We start from the raw sequence: 18569 nt of genomic DNA on the forward strand, positions 1-18569 counted from the left end.
GTGTCTGAATTGGGTATCCTCTCTAGCTGAGATGTGGGCAGGGAGGTAGGTGTATTTATATCTATGTCTGCCAGCACTTGGTGCTCTGCTTCGGCCACATGTGACTTCACTGCATAGGCTGGGGTGAGAATCTGCCAGGACCAGAACCGCTTGTCTGAATCTACCAGGTTTTTAATGATTATTTTTGGTATTTCATCCCAAAACCTGACAGGTGGGTAAATGGAACTCTTCTCCATTTTACAGATGGGGAAAACTGAGGCATGGGTATGTGATCAGCAGAACCAAAAGTCAACTTCTCTCTGCACGGTGTTGCAAACCCCAAACCCACCCCTAGTTTTTACCGGTGTCCAGCACCTGACAACAGTGTGAAGAACTGAGTTAGTTTCCTTGACATAAAATCTCATGCTCCAAGGGATGTAAGCTGATCATCTTGGGGGGTGGAGGGGCAGGAAGGAATTCTCTTCCTCCCACTCGTCAGACAACATTACACAGTTGCTTGGCTACATTACAGGGTGACTTTCCTCTTCCTCTGAAACATAAAATATGGGCCTAGAGCCTGATTCAGTGGAGCCGCAGGTCTGGTGCCTGAATTCTTAAGAGATACTGTAGTCCAGCAGCTAGCACACTCAGCCGGCAGTTTGCAGCTTTACCACTGGTCCACTGTCACCTCAGATAAGTCACCTCACCAGTCTGTGCCTCAGTTTCCCCCATCTGTACAATGGAGCTCATGATGCCTGCCTACCTCTTGTAAATCACTTAGCGATTGGTGGTGCAAAGCCCTGGGAGTGTTAAGTAGCAGTGAGATGAGCCAAGCTGCAATAATGATGTTCAGACCCCTGTCTCCTGGCTGACTCGCTCATTCCAGCACTGCTCTCTTCCTGGGTTCTCTTCATGTGCATGCTCTCTGGAAGTGTTGGAGCCCTCTGGCTCAGCTTCACAGCCTCTTGTTTTCTGGTCCTCTCAGATCTAAGCACATAGGCCATCGTCCTCTTTGTCCTGTGTGCATTAGTTGTATACTTTGGCCTCTATATACCTTGGCCTCTAGATTTCCTTATTGCTGCCTTGTACATTTCCTCCTTTGTTAGGCTGTAATCATTCATATTAATGTCTCTGTTAGCTCAAGAATCAGCTTAATTGGTGTTTAACAGTTCTGCTGTGGTAGCCCCAGAGGCTTCCACCAGGTCAGGGCCATTGTGCTAGGCACTGTACAAACATCCTGTTGGCGACAGTCCCTGCCCCAAAGAGTTAATGGTCTAATTATCTGTAGTCCGACCTGCCTCTCCGAAGGGGAAGGGCAGGATGGCTGCCAGATGCTTCAGAGCAGCTTGTGGATATCTCACTCTATGCCAGACTCTAGAGCGTCTCACCAGCTTAAAACCATTCTTTGTTCCCTTTTGTTTTGTTGCTGATTTGGTGTCGGATAGCACTTCCTGGTTAGCAAGCAGGCAAGAGATGGATTCTGGGAGAAAGTCAGGGGAAGGTGGGGGAGTGACTTTCTAAGGCACAGCTGCCCAACCCCCCCCCCCCTTTGTGCCTCTGCAAATGTTCCCCTCGGTTCTTCCCCTATGTGTGGGTGGTGTTCTCACCAGCACTGTCTGGGGGTCCTTTGTGCGTAATCTTGGCAGAGAATCAAAGGAGTGAATGGACTATGGAGACTGGCAGGGTGGGGAATCTCGCATGGTTGCTGCCCATCCTGTACCTGTGCTCCGAGCAAGGATGGGACTCTAGTCTCCAGAGCTTGTGTTGAAATGTGCTGACCTCTATGGAGTAGTGCAGAAAGACCCTGCTTGGATCCTACAGAGTCCCCATAGTTGCTTGGCTTTTGGAAAGCGGAGCAGGGGGAGCCTGCCCACCATCCCTTCCCCACCAGTGTGTCTGTTGTTTTCAGGAGTCCGCGTGGGCAGCCTGGGCCTGTTCCTCCAATGCGTCATCTCCATCTTCTTCTCGACAATCATGGACCGGCTGGTGAAGCAGTTTGGGACCCGGGCGGTCTACCTGGCCAGCGTGGCATTCTTCCCCCTGGTTCCCTTCGTCATATGCTTCTCCCAGAGCATCCTCGTCGTTACCGTCTCGGCTGCCCTGACGGGCTTCACCTTCTCTGCGCTCCAGATCCTGCCGTACACCCTGGCGTCGCTGTACCACCATGACAAGCAGGTGGGGGCCACTTCTGGGGGGAAAGGGGGATGATGCACAACGTGATCACAACATGGGGTTGCAGCTCAGCTTGGCCTGTGGCTGGAAAGAAACACACACACACACACAAAGGGTGTCACATGTGCCTCACAACACAAATGGGGCCTCTCACCTGAACCCTCTTGATCTTGGGAATCTGAATAAAAACATAATCTGGCTCTAACCCAGTGCTGGTTTTGGGCGGGGGGGATCCAATTCCCTAGCCCCTCCCTACTTGCCACAGCCAGCACATGGATGTTCATATTGCGTTGAATGAGGAGTGTGTATTTCTAAAGGCAGCGCCTCATCTCCTCCGCATTCTGAATGCTTGGCTGGAAATCAGTCCAGGGTCCCAAGAGGCTTCTGCACGTCTTGCACCCAATCACCTTTGCAGCATCACCAACCCCAGCTCAAAAATCACAAGTCAGGTCCCCAAAACCCCCATGAGACAGTAAGTAATAAATTACAAATGGTGGGTTCTCTGTTTGCATTCTGGTTGTTGAGCCTTTAGGGTTCACGCTTTCAAGCTTTTGTCCGTAACCACCAGGGCGTCTGAAATGAAAACTGAGAGCTGGGGCTTGAAGAAAAACATCCAATGTTGAGACATGATAAAATCACAATACTTGGCCATGCAGCTGTTGTTCCGCAGCGCTGGGAGCCTCTCTCACACTGTAAACGCACCAGTGATTTGTGGCATGACAGCATCTTTCGGCCCCATTGCAGGCACCTTGCTGTGTTGTTAAAGAACTAGGAGCTTTTACTGCAGGCATCCCGGGGCTCGCCTAGAACTTACACTTCCAGGCAGCCCGTCCCAGTGTGCACTAGGATGCCTGTCAAACTAGGGATGCATTTGGAGGGCCTGTTCCACTTTGGTTTCTTCCAAAGTCCTGGCCTTGGGATCTACTCCAGCCAGCAAAAAATTAAACCCACCAGGGCATTTTCCTGTCAAGCAGAAATGTATCCATCTTCTTGGATCCACTTCCTTTTTGTTTTTCTTTTTTACTGGTTTAATTCTTTTTCTTTGTTGCCTTTTGTCGTTCCTTTTTTCCTGCTTTCTGTTTTCCTCTCTTTTTCTCCCTCTCCTCCTGAAGTGAGTCAATGAAAGGGTGCCGCATAACAGCTGCCCCTCCAGCGTTGGGTGGAACATTAGTGCAAGCCAGCAAGACTAACCCCATCTGACGCTGCTCACATGGACTGTGTAAGTTGGTCTCTTTTCGTGCATGCTCTCGATTCTACCTGTACTAGTGAGACCAAAGAGGCCTTGTCTAGAGTAGGATAAAAGATGTTCTAATTAATGCATTTGAATGTCTATCATAGACGAAGCACAATGCATTTAACACATGCTTAGCTAGTTGAGTTAAAACCTAGGATTTCTTCAACTCAACTAACTTGAGTTGCAACAGGGCTCCAGCTGTCAGCCCTGTGTGGGGCAATGGGGCTCTGGCTGTCAATGCCCCACAATGCTCACTTAAGTCAGTGCAAGTGCTCCTGGTGAGGATGGAGGGTAGTGTGGATATGAAGAGCTGATTTAATTACTGCAGTGGCTGTAGGTTGACCTAACTTAAGTCAATGTAGTTTTTTGGTGTAGCTATGCCCTTAGTTTTTAAGTCTACACGAGGCTTTGTGTTCATGTGTGTGTTAGAACATGTACCCCTTTAAAATTCTGGTCTAGACCAAGTCAGAAAGAGCAAGAAATTGTGGCACATGCCTTCAGGGTATTCAAGTAGGCTTCGTGGACCATCCTGCATCTAGTATGAGGCATCTAGAGCTCTGAGGAGTTTGCTGGAGTTTGGCACTCACAGTTTATAACCAACTTCTCTTCTGTGCTGGGTTTTGCACCATTTAATTTCTGGATCCCTCTAACCTTGGTGTGGTAGGTGTAAACTGAGAGTTTCGTGAAGCTCTAGCCATTGCATGTGGGATTCAGGTGGCTTGACTTAGATTCATAAGACCAGTGAAGTGACCAACTTTATTACAAAACACTGTCTTAGGAAGATTCGTGGCTAGTCAGAGTCCATGTAAAGCTGTTTGACTCTCAACAAAAGGTTCTTGGGGACCAAAAGTCTCATCTGGCTTTAGTTCTTTGCTTGGATCTGAAACGGGTGCATTGCAGAGCTGTGGCCGTGGCTTCAGGGAACGTTAATGGAAAATAGCTAGCGATACTATACCACAGCAGAGTCTGTGTGTGTCAGGGGAGGTACTAGATGCTGCCGATTGCTGTGGTGTGGCTTGTACACAGAATGCAGCAGAGATGCCTGCACACCCTGGAGTAAGCTTGTGTAATTCTCCAGTGGCCCCCCGTTTCCCTTGTGAGTGAAAAGCTGATATCGTTGGTCCTTTGGACAGTGCAGCTTCTACCTTTGCACTCCTGGTATAAAATTCTCTTCTCTCAACCAGGCAGTCTTCTTTCTCCTGGCTGGTTTTATCCCATCACATGGAGAACGGATTAATATGTCCTTGGCTCGCCACAGTTCATGGGATGTGTCTAAGCACAGATGTCTCGAAATTTCAAGGCATGAGTTTTGCAGCAGTTTCTCTTGCTGCACATAAACATTGATTATTTGTATTACAGTAGCCCACAGAGGTGCCAGCTGAGATCAGGGCCCCAAGGTGCTAGGTGCTGTACATACATTCAAAAAGGGACAGTCCCTGCCTCAAAGAGCCTACAGTCTAAATAGATAGGCAGACAAAGGGTGAGAGGAAAGGCAGGATTATTCTCCTCATTCTACAGATAGAGACGTGAGGCACAGAGAGACGAAATGGCTTGCCCAGGATCATCTGGGGTGTCTGTGGCAGGGCTGGGAACAGAGTCCCAGTGCAGGACCTTAACTTAGCTGGGTGTCAATGTAAAATTCTAGGTAGCAGTGGAAGGAACTTGGCCAGAAGAGGCTGCTTGGGTTACCCAGAGGAATGATGCCTTTGCAGTGATACTCCCTGCCTCATTCTCACTAAGAGCTTAACTAACCAGCTGTGGAATTTCCCTAGCACTGGGGCCTTGGCAGATTGTCCTGAGAGGCTGCTCTGCTGCCCAGTTGCATAGGGAACCTGTGCAGCCTTAGGTTGTACGGAGCGATGTCACAGTTCACACTGGAAAGTGTCACAGAAGTGATCTAAGGCCTGGTCTGCCCTACAGAGCAAGGTTGATGTCCGGCAGCTTACATGGACCTAACTCTGTCAGCATACACACTACAGTGCTACTATTGCCCATGTGCATCACCCACGACACCAACCTAAGAACTCCACTTCCACAAGAGGTGTAGCGCTTAGGTCACTGTAGTGAAGGTGACACAGTGTCCGTGTAGATACGATGTTACTTACATTGCCCTGTGCAGGGCTGACAGCTACCTCCCCCCCTGCCCCAGCACTGTCAGCCTGAGCTGTTAGCTGGGTGTCCGGCTCACAGCTGGACTCCCCCCTCCCTGCCCCCAGGGTTGACAGCTGGAGCATGGCAGGTGCTCAATTTCACAGCAGGGACCCTACTAGTGGTGAAATTGACATTCTTGTCAGTTTCACGGCTGCTAGGATTTCACATTTTGTTTCCGGCTCTGGCAGTCAGCCCTGGGCGGGGGTACTCCATTTCAGTCGGCACAACCGCTCCTGGTGAGGACTTGTAGAAGGAGGGCAGTGTGGACACCAACAGCCGATCAAATTGCTGCCGTGGCTGTAGGTTGACGTGACTTAAGTCGGCCTAATTTCGTAGTGTAGACAAGACCTATGATGGAAAGTTAATTCAGACTAAGGTAGAGTGTGAATTTGGAGTACAATAGCTAGTCCTGAATAACTGCATGTGTAGACAAGCCGTAAGGGCCATTGCTTGACCATTTGAGCACTTCAGTTATGCAGCTACTCACCTCTTATTTGCAGCAATACACCTTTGAACGCACAATTGCCTGTTTGCCTGCCTGTGCTCCGGTCTTGAGATTATAACTTCGACACTCTGCTTTTGAAAAACAATAGTGCCAAATCCACAGTCCAACACGTGCCTTTCAGTCCATGTGGGCGGTGCCCATGCTTCCAAAGCAAGTACTGGCTGTGAGCAGCTCACGTGTCCTGCAGCAGGAGGGCATTGAGTCCCTTAGATCAGCTGCACAAACTGCACCCACCCCAGATGATTCCTGTAGCCCTGGGCGATGGTATCACTCCCGCATTGGACCAAGTTCATCCCTGGCCTGGCTGCAGTGGCATGAGGGTGGGGAGGGCTTTGGCCCATTCTCCCTAGGTTAGGGAGCACTTTCTATTTAGAGGGATTCTCCTCTCACACTAGTATGTGCTGGGAGTTGGGCCATTGAAGTTCATGGAGCTGTGTTTGGAGCGAGAGGAGAATTGGGTTTGCACCACCCGCTTCTCTGAGAGTCCAGCGATCAGACGACTCTCAAGGCTCGGAGAGAAACTGCCCCAAATGGCAGAGCCTTGTTTGGCTTTGGGTTGAGACGCTCCCTGGCGTTGGTGATGCTTGAAGCGAACACACAAAGGTACCGCTTGGAGCCAAGTTACTGCAGCAGGTCAGTGTCACCTTGAATCTGAAGCCTAACAAAGAAGTTCCTGCCAATCTTACCTGCTGCTGGAAACCATCAAACTTGCCCCAGACTTGCTGCAAACGTCTCCAGCCTTTAGCCAAACCTGACCTGAGGATTTTCACAGGACTGGAACAATTTGAAGCCAGGGGAAGTTTTGCCAGGCCGAGGGGTGTATCGCTCCAGCTCTGCCCTGCTCTAGCTAACGGCACCACTCTCCTGGTCCGCTCTCTGGCTCTTTAGGGCTTCACCACCCCCTGCAGTTTCTCACTTTCCCTCTCTCTTTATTTTGTCTCTCAGGTATTTTTGCATAAGTACAAAAGCAAAGAAGAGGAAGATGCGGCTCAGCTGGATAAGAAATCAGGCTTCCCCAAAGGCCCCCTCTCCAGCCAGAAGCTGACCTACCAGAATGGCCATTCTGGGGGCCTCTTCTCCTCTCCTCCAGCTGCCAGCTCGGCCATGTGCGTCGGCTCCCCCTGCGAGGTCTCGCTCATGATGAGGGTGGGAGACTCTGACCCTGCAGCACCCGGTCGAGGGATCTGCCTGGACCTGGCCATTTTAGACAGCGCTTTCCTTCTTTCTCAGGTGGTCCCATCCCTTGTCATGGGGTCGATCGTCCAGTTTACGCAGTCGGTGACTGCCTACATGGCGTTCGCCACCGGCCTCGGGTTGGTGGCTATTTACTTTGCAACCAAAGTCGTCTTTGATAAAAGCGACATGGCCAAGTATTCGGTGTAAAACGGGGTATGTGTGCACGTGGCACAGTACAAACACGTGCATTGACACTATATAATGGGGCAGGCTGCACGCTGTGCACCCCTCCTTTCTGTCTCTCGTGCTGTTTCTGTGGGGCACGTACCTGGGGAGAGGTGGTTGGGCTAAGCGCGGGTGTATTAGGAAGGGCACCATGCTGTTCTATCTCCCACCATCCGAGTTTGCCCTGTGGTGCCTTTGTCTGAGAGCGGTGTTGCACAGAGGGCATCAATGAAGTGAAAGGAGAAGAGTTTCCCTTCAATCACAGGGTTAAATTTCTGTACAATTCCCCCGAGGGAGGGAGGCAGTTGCATCCCAGAGGGAGAGTGCTCCTCCTCTCATTTGTGGAGAGACCAGCTTAAATCCTGCCTTGCTCTGGCAGGCTTCACCTTGCTTCGGAAATGTAAATCCCCTCTCTGACTGGTGGCTGCTGTGGACTGGAATATTCGGGGGACAGGCGGGAGGGTGCCGCATTGGCAGAGCGGGGGGAAGACCTCCAGGGTTGGAATGGGGCATTGCCGGTCAGGACGCGGGTGCATTGGCAGAGCTGTGTGGAAGCAGTCCTGCATGGCACAGGGGTGCTGGAGGTGCATGGGCAGAGTCTGGCTCTGTCCAGGGCTAGTAATCCCATTGCTCTGGTGAGCACCACACTAAGTGACCACTCGGTGTTAGTGCACCCCAGGCCACCCTGCTGCACTGGCTGGCCGCTCTGTGCACCTCAAGTGCCTGAAACCTATTTGCAGTGGCCTTATAAAATGGCCTGGTTCAAGGCAGTAGGCAGAGTTGATTTAACAAGGCTCCAGGGCCGTGTTTTTATGGCACTGCTCAGACCTCATTAGCCTGAACATTACCCTGTATTCAAGTGTAATAATCCCCAGCGGGATGTGCGGAGTCTGGTGTCCTCTGTACCCTGCAGGGGCTGGAAGCACTTATCCTTTGTCCCCCTGCCTGAGGCATGTTAACGGGACACCCTGTCCTAGGTCACTGCTGTGAAGTCCTTTCCATGTAGGAGATGCACAAAGCCCTTGAATGAGATCCTGTCCCAGCTGCCCTGTTGCATGGCTGAATAATTGGACGTGCTGCCCTCTCTTCGGGCCACGTTCACTGATGGTGTGAAAAGGCACATATACCCTGCCCTTTGAAAGGTGTGCAGGAGACTCTTCCGCTGCATAAACCCCTGCTGGTGCCTAGCCTTGCCATCCCTTCCTTGTCCTTATTCATCCCACATGGCTGTGCCTGCCCCCTCCCTCCCCACCTCATGAGATGCTTCCTCCATTTCAAATCTCTTGTTCCTCACATTCTCTGTCTTCTCCACCCACATTGGGTCCCCTTGATGCCTATTCCCCTCCACTCGGGAATAGCCTTGATGCTGATTGGGTGCAGTTGTTCCCTCCGACAGGAGAGTAAGCTGGAGCAGACTCGAGAGGTGACCCTGTAGCATGTCCTGGGTTCTACTCCTCTGTAGGGTCATTTTTCTGCTTTGCCCCTTTTTCAAAGGGAAGAAGCCAAGAATGACCTTTCCACTGATCTGGCCCTGCTCTTGCTGCCATGAATTGATGGCAGAGCTGTCTGGATTCTGAGATCCTGCTGCTGCAGAGGTCATTCCCAGCTAAGAGGATATTCCCGGATCAGTTATATCCCACCCGCCATGAGTCACCCTTATGGAAACACGGGGTGTCTGGGCTGCAACACAAGCCAGAACTAGTAGAACTTGAGTTAGCAAACTGTGGGTTTGTTCACTTAGGGCCTGAGCATCTGTGCTCGTTTGGAACCCCAGGTTAGGAACTGTTGAACCCTGGGCCCCAACCTGGGGCTCCAGCATCTACACTATATTATGTGGGCCCAAATTCAACCACCCACAGACCGGACTTCCTCACACCCTACCAACATGTGGTTGCTCTAGCCCTTTGTTTGTGGTGCAGTGTTGGAAAACTTGACTGTCCACCAAACTTGACTGTCCAGAAGCCAAAGAAAGTCTAGCCTATGGGATTGTGGGATACTTTTGGCAGACTCCCAGAGCATGCATCCAGGGAGGTTGTGTCTACACTGCAAAGCCATGGGGCTTGAACGCTGGGTCCAGTTTGACTTGGACTCTCCATCCCCATGTGGTTCTGAGCCCTGAATTAGCGCAATTTGTGTGTATGGAGAAGGGGGGTTAGGCCTGAGCCTGAGTTCAAACCCTGGGCTTACACTGCAGTGTAGACACCCCTATAAAGTCTTCAGTGATTAAATTGCACCTGTTCCCATCTCCCATTTTAACTTCAGAAACCCATTAGACCTTGGGAAAATTATCAAAAGCAGAAATGCCAGCTGGGACCTAACTCCCATTGAAAACCAAACTGCCACTCGGGCCTCTGAAAATCTCTCTAATGGTTTTTTAAATCCTTGGCTCTTCTATTTTTTCATTCACAGTGGGACTGGCTTCCCCTGCCCCTTGCTATCATTCTTCCCGTGGGGAACTGCTCCACCAGCAAACCTTTTAAACAAGAATCCTGTGAGTCCAGATAATGCCTGGGCCAAGGAGCCAACTCAATAAACCACCTTCTAACCAGTGGGATCAATGCCCCTATTCCAAAGGACGGGGAGAAGAGGGAAGGGCAGACACAAGGGCCAGCAGCCAGTCAGGAGCTAGTATGGAACTTTACCATGTCAAGTTAAGCCATGGGGCTGATAGCATGGGAAATGAGTTCACAGTGCCCCATATGCCAATAGAGGCCTTTGCTTCCAGCACTCCCAATCTCTTTAGCTTTAACCTAGATCCCTCACTGCCAAGCCTACCCCAAGTCATTCTATTTTCCAGCTGTAGGGAGAACCTTCCCAATGAGCTCATTTGGCGGGGGGGTTGGATTTTCCCCCATGCACGTTTCTGGAGAGTGTGTGTGTACGTGTGCACGTGCCTCCATTCTGGCTGGGCTCATAGAGATTAATCTCCAGCTCACTGAGTAGAAATCTGTGCTCTGGGCCCAGAAGGTCATGTCTTCTGATTCCATCGACAGAATTTTCTGGGGGAAGGGCCAGTGGCTGGAAATCACCCTTCTAATTTCCTTCCATCCCCCACACCACCCAAAACAAAATCCCACCCACCATTTTTTGGATGAAGTAGACCAGCCACGGCACCTATCTCAAACTGGTATGTCATAATGTTAAATATAATGAAGTGTGTTTTAATAATGTATTAGAGGCTGAAGTAACCCACCCTTGCAATGAGCAATTATATGTGGGTTGCAGATGGGAAGTTATGTACTATGTAAGGAAAACCCCTTTACATTGTATAGCAGAAAGGAGCAGGGGGAAATCTTAAAGAGGCACAATGTATTTACCTAAGATGGCATTTGTTCAGGATGCCAGGCCTAATGATCAAACTCTGTAATAACCACTGACCACAATATTCAAACCAAGTCCATTCAGTGGCCTGGTTTTTCGAAAGCGCTGAACACCCTTTAAAGTCACTGGGAGCTGCTGGGGGCTCAGCACTTCGGCAAACCACTTATTTAAGAACTAAATATAAATTAGGTTTGAAAATAATGGTCCATGAGCGCTCTGGACGTCTTGACCACTCACCTGAAAGATGCATGGAAAAGTGATGGGGTGGAGGAGAAGTGAAGGCCTACTTGTAATATGCTCAGGTCTCAGGCAGGCACCGCCTAGAACAATAAACACCACAAATCTTGAACCAGAGCCTCTCCTTTGCCCCTGATTAAACATAGGCTGAGATTTTCAGAGGGAGTTGGGCACCCAAATCCCAGTGTAAACCTGAGCCTTTGTCTCTACTGTCATGCTCTGACCTGGCCTGTCCCAGGAGAGGGCAGACCCTGTGTGCAAAAGGAGCCTAGTCAGTAGCCAAGACATGATGTCAGGGGAGGTGGCTGTGTTTACTTCTTTTGTGTTTGAAAAGAGAGAGTTGAGCAACTGAACTTCTGACTCCCCAGCTAACTTTCGTTTGTATCTGCACCACCTAGTTCTAGGTGGGGCTCCAATTGCCCCCGTTCTGACCTGAGCGGTAGCAGATCCTGGTCTCCTGAGCTCTCCATTTCAACTGGGAAGACACAGCAGGCTCTGGGAATTGCCGGAACTGTGGGGGGCTTTATCTGTCTCAGCCGGATAGAGGCTTTCCCATCACTAGTGGCAAAGGAGGGTAGTGGCACTCTAGTGGGGTTTGTTCATAGTAAATAAGCTAAGAAGTTGTCCTCTCCCTCTTCAGCCCAGTGGGTATCTCAGAGGGAGAAGCTAATTAATGTCCGGCTTGCCAGCAGGGGAGTCCAGATTTCCCCCCTACAGAGCACTGAGTTGAGCAGCTCCCTTTTCCTCACTTTGCCTGCTGGGCTGCATGCCAGGAGGTGGCATGGTGGGAGGATGGGGATGGGAGAGAGGAGTGCAAGCCAAGAGCTAGCCATGGCTTCAGCTCCAAACATCCCTGGCTCCCCTGTGAGGTCAGGCCCAGATTGTCTCAGGCCCATCTCTAGTAGGAAAACTGCTGTTTCTGAGCGAATGCAAAGACCACAGCTCTGCCCGGATAATGAGCACGTACATGGTGCATCTACACAGGGATAAAAGAGCTGATTCAGGCTCGCGAGACTCGGGCTATGGGGCTAAAAATTGTGGTGTAGACATTCAGGCCGGAGCCTGAGCACTTGGAGCCTCCAACCTGTTGCTGAAGTAACTTGTGTGTAGATGTAAAAATCTCTGTAGAATGCAAATCATACCCTCCAACCTTCAACCACTGGTGTAAGGTCCGTAAAGGAAAGGGCAGGCAGTTCCTGGGAACTCTGCTGGGTTTGGATGGTAGATCCATTCCCTCTCCATTGGGGAATCATATTATGCCTCTCCCTTCTTGGTTGCCCCAGGGGTGTTTAAAGGGAACACCTTCAGTGGTGTTGGGTCAGTGGAGAAGACTATAAAGGTAGGGTTGGGTCTTTCTTTTCTAATGCATGAGTGCATTATTGTGAATCTCTTGTCTAGGGACGGATGTTTTGATGCTGTTTTCTTTCAGGAAGATACACTGTCTGCAATATGGTCCTCTCTTATTTATTTAGTGGAGTAAATATTTTGTACAGTGTAAGGAGAGGGATATTATAAAATTTATTAAGGAGGGAAATAAAAAACTTTTACGTTGGATCAGTGTGTGTGTCACTGAGTTAACTGCACTGCTTTGTGCATGAGAGATGAGCCAGAAATCTTCCTCTAATTCCCCACTCTGAACACTGGTGGGCCGGATAAAGCAGTGACCCACATCTCACCTCCAAGCCACTGTTGCCCTTCTTTGTATGGCCTGATTGTGCTGGAAGACATGGGGAACCATAAAGCAGCCAGGGAAGGAGGAGACCGGATGAATGAAGACTCCCTTCCAGTGAAACATGTGCCTCTCCTTTCTTTTCCACCAGCACCAGGAAGACCTTGCAAGGGGTGAGCTCATTTGGGGAGGACAAGCTCCCGACCTGCTGCACATCAATCCATGACGGCTCGGAGTGCGACATGGGCCACAAGCCAAGCCCACAAAAGTGCACTGGCCAAGTGGAGAGCAGGGCATCCTCTGTCCTAAGGAGCAAACTCGATGACTGTTTGTATTCATACAGCAGTAGGAACGGTGTTCAAAACTCCATGCGGGATGAGTTGATGATGCCTGTGCCTCCCACATTTTGGATAGCTCTATTGCCAAGCTGTGCTCCACCCACAACTTTCCCTACAGCAGAGGTTGCCATCAACTTATGTCACCACCGCCTCCCTTCCTGGCAGACTTTTGCCTGGCTCTGGGTCAGAGTCCATGGAAGCCAGCCCAGACTTGGCAATAAATCGGATCCAGTAATAATTTCTGATGTCGACCTCCCTCCCCACAATGTCCTCCCCCGCTCCCCCTGCAAAACACTTCTCTCTGGCTTTAGTTCCTGCCCTGCTCCCTGTGCTCTTGGTATCCGTGTTTGAGGAGACTGTTAGAATTGCCCCTCTTAGGAGGAGAACACAGCTGAGCCTGGCTTCTCTGCTCTCTCTCGCTGTGCCAGCAGATGGTGCTGCAACAGGAGTTCTACCGCAAGAATGTTTTTCTGCTGAATGCATCCGATGAAGTGAGCTGTAGCTTACGCCCAAATAAATGGGTCGGTCTCTAAGGGGCCACAAGTCCTCCTGTTCTTTTTGCGGATACAGACGAACACGGCTGCTACGCTGAAACCTGCAAGAATACTGTATTTCCTTCTGTCCCCAACCTGTTTCCTGAATCTTTTCGCTTCTGCAAACTGCATCCCTTGCTGACAAGTGAGCAGCTCACAGCCTTACAGACACAGAACCAAGACTGGACTGCGGGTGAGACACCTGAAAGGTAGCAGGCAGGCTGCAGCCCTGCACAGCTGCAGATGAGCCACTAATTTCTACAGCATCCCAAGTGTGCTAGGAGTATCATTGGCAAATACAGTGACACCATCCCTGTCCTGAGAAGCATCCAGAGTAAGGTACTGGGACTTGATGAGACTGCAGGCACCCGTCCACAGGGAACACCGTGCAGAGTGGGAGCCTAATGTAGCCCATGGCCCACTGTGTGTTATTTCTCCCCCTTTGTGCCCAATCTACAGAGGACATGCGTCGATTACAGCCCCCAGCACGGACTCATGCTGTGATCCATGATGCCTTTCACCCCTGGATGGGCATGCACAGCAGGTCATAGTCTGACCCAGGATGACAGGTGCTTCTGAAATACTTTAGATGAACAGGCCAGGCTCTGTAGCTCAGGCTGTAGAGAGTCCTGCTTATAGCTCTAGAGGTCCCTGGTGTGTTAGCCAAATTGGGAGCCGAACTGGCATGATGTGATAAGAGCCTCATTGCTGATGTGATGAATAAGGAGGGGAGAGGAAGACCAGGCTAACAATCAGATATCCAGCAAGGGCTAGAGTACGAACCCATGCTTTATCCGGAGTTAAATGTTTTATCATTTGCAATATAATGTGCCGTTGTGTTGCCTAGGAAGGAGCACCAATGAGTGAATCCTCACAAAATCCCTGCAAGGTGGCTAAGTATTGTGTGGCCCCTATTTACAGGGGGGAAACTGAGGCACAGAGTCAGGCACTGACTTGTGTGCAGTCCTCTCAGCAAATCAACAGAAGAGTCATAAACAGCACTTGTCTTCACCAAGTGACCAGCCAGCTTCCCCTGTTCCAAAATTAAAACATTAATGAATTTTTTCATTCATGCCATTTAAATTTAATGCCATGAAAATATTTCAGGGTCAAACTCTGATCTCTGGCCCAGGAGAGTAAATCTGGACTAATTCCATTGGCTTTGACGCAGTTACTTTGCATTTACACTGTAGTAAATGACGACAGAATCTAGCTCCTCTTGAACATATTTCATCCTTAAACCCACCTTTTTTTAAAGAGACTCTTTCCACTTCAACATTTTCAGCTAGAAGAGTTATTTTTTAGAAGCAATCCCTGCAATTGCGCAGAGACTGGAGGAAAACTGATTTTGTTCTAGTCTATCTGGGTGTTTGCCTTGTGCGGCGGACCATAGGTGCTGGAACTAAGGGTGCTGGGGGTGCTGCAGCATCCCCTGGCTTGAAGTGGTTTCCATCATACACAGGGTTTACAGTTTGGTTCAATGGCTCTCAGCCCCAGCTCTCAGCCCCCCCACTATACAAATTGTTCCAGCCCCCCCCCCCCCCCCCGCGTCGGACAGCACTGTGTGTGGTTCCTTTCATAGTTTCCCCTGTTGTTTATGTGCACCTTCCACAAAGCAACAGAAGAGAGGAGGTCATTTATAATAACACAAACGCTTTCCCTTTAAAAAAAGTTAAGCTAGGGCCAGATCTTTGAAGGTATTTAGGCATCAGAAGATACAGACACACGGCTCAGGCGGTTACAAAAGTGCCTTGACAGCTAGGGCCTAGAGGCTGCTTAGCCCCAGAGAGGCTGGAACTTTGGAATGTTGCTAGGGTGTAGGGTCGGTTCAGACTTGCTTTCTGATTCCTGCACCTCTACACGCTGTGTAGTCCGCTCCACGCCACTCCCTGCTGCAGAGCAAGGGAGAAACATAAGGCTTGAGCCTGCAAATCTTTACTACTGGGTCTAGATCTGACTAGGGTGAGTAGGCTGCTGGGGGACTGCTCATGTCAGTATGCACAGCTCTCGGTAGTAAGGGGCTGCAGGACTGGACCCAAAGACTGGCTAGGGAACAGCCTTGCATGCAACACCTGTTTTACAGGGCACAAGAAAACACATATTGGGTGAAATTTAGCCCTGTGCAGAGTCACAACAGAAGGCCTCTCCATCCCTTAAGTCCACGCAGTGGGATGTAGGGAGTCCAAAGATCTTGTGCATATGGGTGAGTTTTGCCCTAATGGAATAACAGAACAGCTGCTACTGGGGCAACTTGTGTGATGCTCAGGTGTGAGTCAAAGCAGCAGGCGGGTGACGGCTTACTTCTGTTATTAAACCTGTCCCTGGTGCTGGTGGCCAGGGAGAGTAAGGGGCATTGGGTTGCTTCCTCTAGGGGTGGGGTACGGGATTTTCTCTTCCAAGGCTGATGTAATTTTTTTGGTCCCTTCTTGCTGCGAAGCTGCATTCATAAAGGAGGCTAAGGTGTAATAAAGAAACTCTCGGCTCTGCTTACACATCACTGATTTATTGGCTTAGCAGCCTGGCTGTTTTACTGATGAAACCTTGTGGTGCCCTCTCCTGGTACATGGACAGAAAATCACATACACAGTTTCAGAAAAGAACAGGGTTGTGGAGGAAGCAGAAATTAGCACAAACTGAAGGTGGGCTCGATTCCAGTTCCTTGTAGCACACCATGGCAACATTCAAACCAGTACAAAGATTGGCTTTGTTAGCCAAGCCATCCAGCTGAGAGAACTGGGGCAAAACATTTCTGAGACGTAACCAAAGGAATCTACTAGGTGGGAAAATGACTCAAGAACGAGACAGACCCTTAAAAAGCAATTACCCTGGAAGACACTTTAAAAAATGACCAGCCTTCTCTAGACACATTGGGACAACGCAAGACCTAAAGAAAAACCTCAGTTCAGGGAAACATGTAGCTCAGATAATAAATATATTAAAGCAGTGGCTCTCAACCTTTCCAGACTACTGTACCCCTTTCAGGAGTCTGATTTGCCCCCAAGTTTCACTTCACTTAAAAATTACTTGCTTACAAAATCAGACATTAAAATACAGTATCACAGCACACTAGTACTGAAACATTGCTGACTTTCTCATTTTTACTCTATATTTATAAAAGAAATCAGTTGGAATGTAAATATTGCACTGACACTTCAGTGTATCATATATAGACCAGTATAAGCAAGTCAGTGTCTGTATGAAAATGTAGTTTGTACTGACTTCATGGGGCTTTTTATGTAGCCTGTTGTACAACTAAGCAAATACCTAGATACTTTGATGTACCCCCTGGAAAACCTCTGTGTACCCTCAGGGGTACGTGCACCCCGGCCAAGAACCACTGTATTAAACCAAGTACTGAAATGCAGCACTGAATGTGTGCAGGGAGCCCTTCTGAAATTATTTAACTTAACCTTCCAGTCTAGACACGTTGCTGGAGTATGACCAGCTGGACTCATTAATACACAGAAGCAGAGATGGCCTCAAACAACATGAGCAACTATTCTGCAGCATCCTCAATAAACTAATATTGCAATGCCTGACCGGCACCAGCATAACCCATCCCAAGAAATAGCTCTGTGATCTTGGTGCTGTAAAGAAAACACTAATTTGTCAAAGACACCTAAGGTCATTTAAAATTGAATAGGGGTTGGATGCCAACTATCTTCAGGCTCTTTTGAAACCCTCCATGTAGATTGATAAAACTATCCAATTAAACTATCTGACAATATAATTCAACCCTCTCTGTTGTAAAGAAGTGAAGTTCAGGGCCCAGATTTGTCAGCAAATCGTTACAATGATTCAGGTAAAATCAAGGCACTGAAGAAAAAAATAAATCAAAATGAAAGCTTGATCGTCACGTATATGATCGCCCCCATGTGTCAACAAATCTAACAGCCTGAGCAGCAGAGCAAACAACCAAGAAAGGCTCATAGCATTAGAACCACAGCGACAACACAAAGGGAACCACAAATTTGAAACAACAAGCTAGACTGCTACAGCTCCTTTCACAAAATGATCCTGCTCGTGGGTTATCTCACGGCAGTGAAATGTGCAAAGCCTTCACCAAATACAAAATCAATTGCCATACACGGGAGGTGGAAAGCACAGACTGAACCTATGAGAAGTGCAGGTGTGGAACCCATGTGACAAAGGAGGGAGAGAAAGAAGTGAGATAGAGAAGTGCTTCCCAGTGTCTGGAATGGACACAGGCTCAAACCCAAAACACCATTCTTGAGAAAACCGTACCTACCTCTGCCAGAGACCTGCAAACTCTGTCTCTTTTACACCCTGGCAGCACTCGTGCAGCTTGTCCTGCCAGCAAAGTGCGACTGAAATGAAAGACTCTTTCAAAATCCATTTATTCAGGAGTCATTAACTGTTCCTACCTGCTAGAACATGATATTTAACTTCTGGAGAAACCTGGGCTATTCCCAGCATAAATTAAGGGAGGAAATGGAACAGGGTGGTAAACTGCAGGAGGAATAAAAGCAGTATCGCCTCAGGAGGACCAAGCTGGTGATCTGATAAACCAGGATACAAGTCAACACAGTATTGTGAGCTTCCAGGAGAGAACATGCTCGGCCATGCCACGAAGAGAAGAAAGGATGAAGGTTTCATGAGGGTGTGTTGAGGAACATGTGAGCTGTTGGATGGCAAGAGAAAAGGTTAGCTGAAGACTAGGCAGGAGTCCACTGCAACAAATTTGTAGACCTGGATATGACCCTTGCTTCTGCATATGGACACTTCGCAGAGGGTTTCAAAACCATTGTGTCATATCCAGATGGGTTTTTTTAAATTCCCCACATGGGACATTTCCTTTTTAGAAAAAAGGGAGTTAGGTCCAGATCCTCAAAGGTATTTAGGCTCCTAACTTCCATCAAAATCAATCATCTTTGAAGTTCTGGGCCTTAGAGTGAAAATAAGTGACAAGACAAGGAGTCCCATGAGAAGGGACTGAGGGAAACAATAGCCTCTGCAACAAGCCCAGCCCCACAGTCTACAGGCAGTGTAAATAGAGGGGAAGAGCAAT

At 49.1% G+C, this 18569-nt stretch overlaps 1 protein-coding gene across 4 annotated transcripts in view; it reads left to right on the forward strand.

Annotated features, from left to right (window-relative positions):
* SLC45A3 (solute carrier family 45 member 3) overlaps nt 1-12529 on the forward strand; it is a 39945-nt gene extending 27416 nt beyond the window's left edge. For all 4 annotated transcript variants that reach the window (XM_073320081.1, XM_073320084.1, XM_073320083.1 and 1 more), the window contains exons 4-5: nt 1889-2154; nt 6987-12529. In XM_073320081.1, the coding sequence (XP_073176182.1) occupies nt 1889-2154; nt 6987-7424 (704 nt within the window). In that variant the 3' untranslated portion in view covers nt 7425-12529. The remainder of the gene's footprint in view (nt 1-1888; nt 2155-6986) is intronic.
* The last annotated feature ends 6040 nt before the right edge of the window (nt 12530-18569 follow it).

This window comes from Lepidochelys kempii, chromosome 21 (assembly GCF_965140265.1).
Source record: "Lepidochelys kempii isolate rLepKem1 chromosome 21, rLepKem1.hap2, whole genome shotgun sequence".
NCBI lineage: Eukaryota > Metazoa > Chordata > Testudines > Cheloniidae > Lepidochelys > Lepidochelys kempii.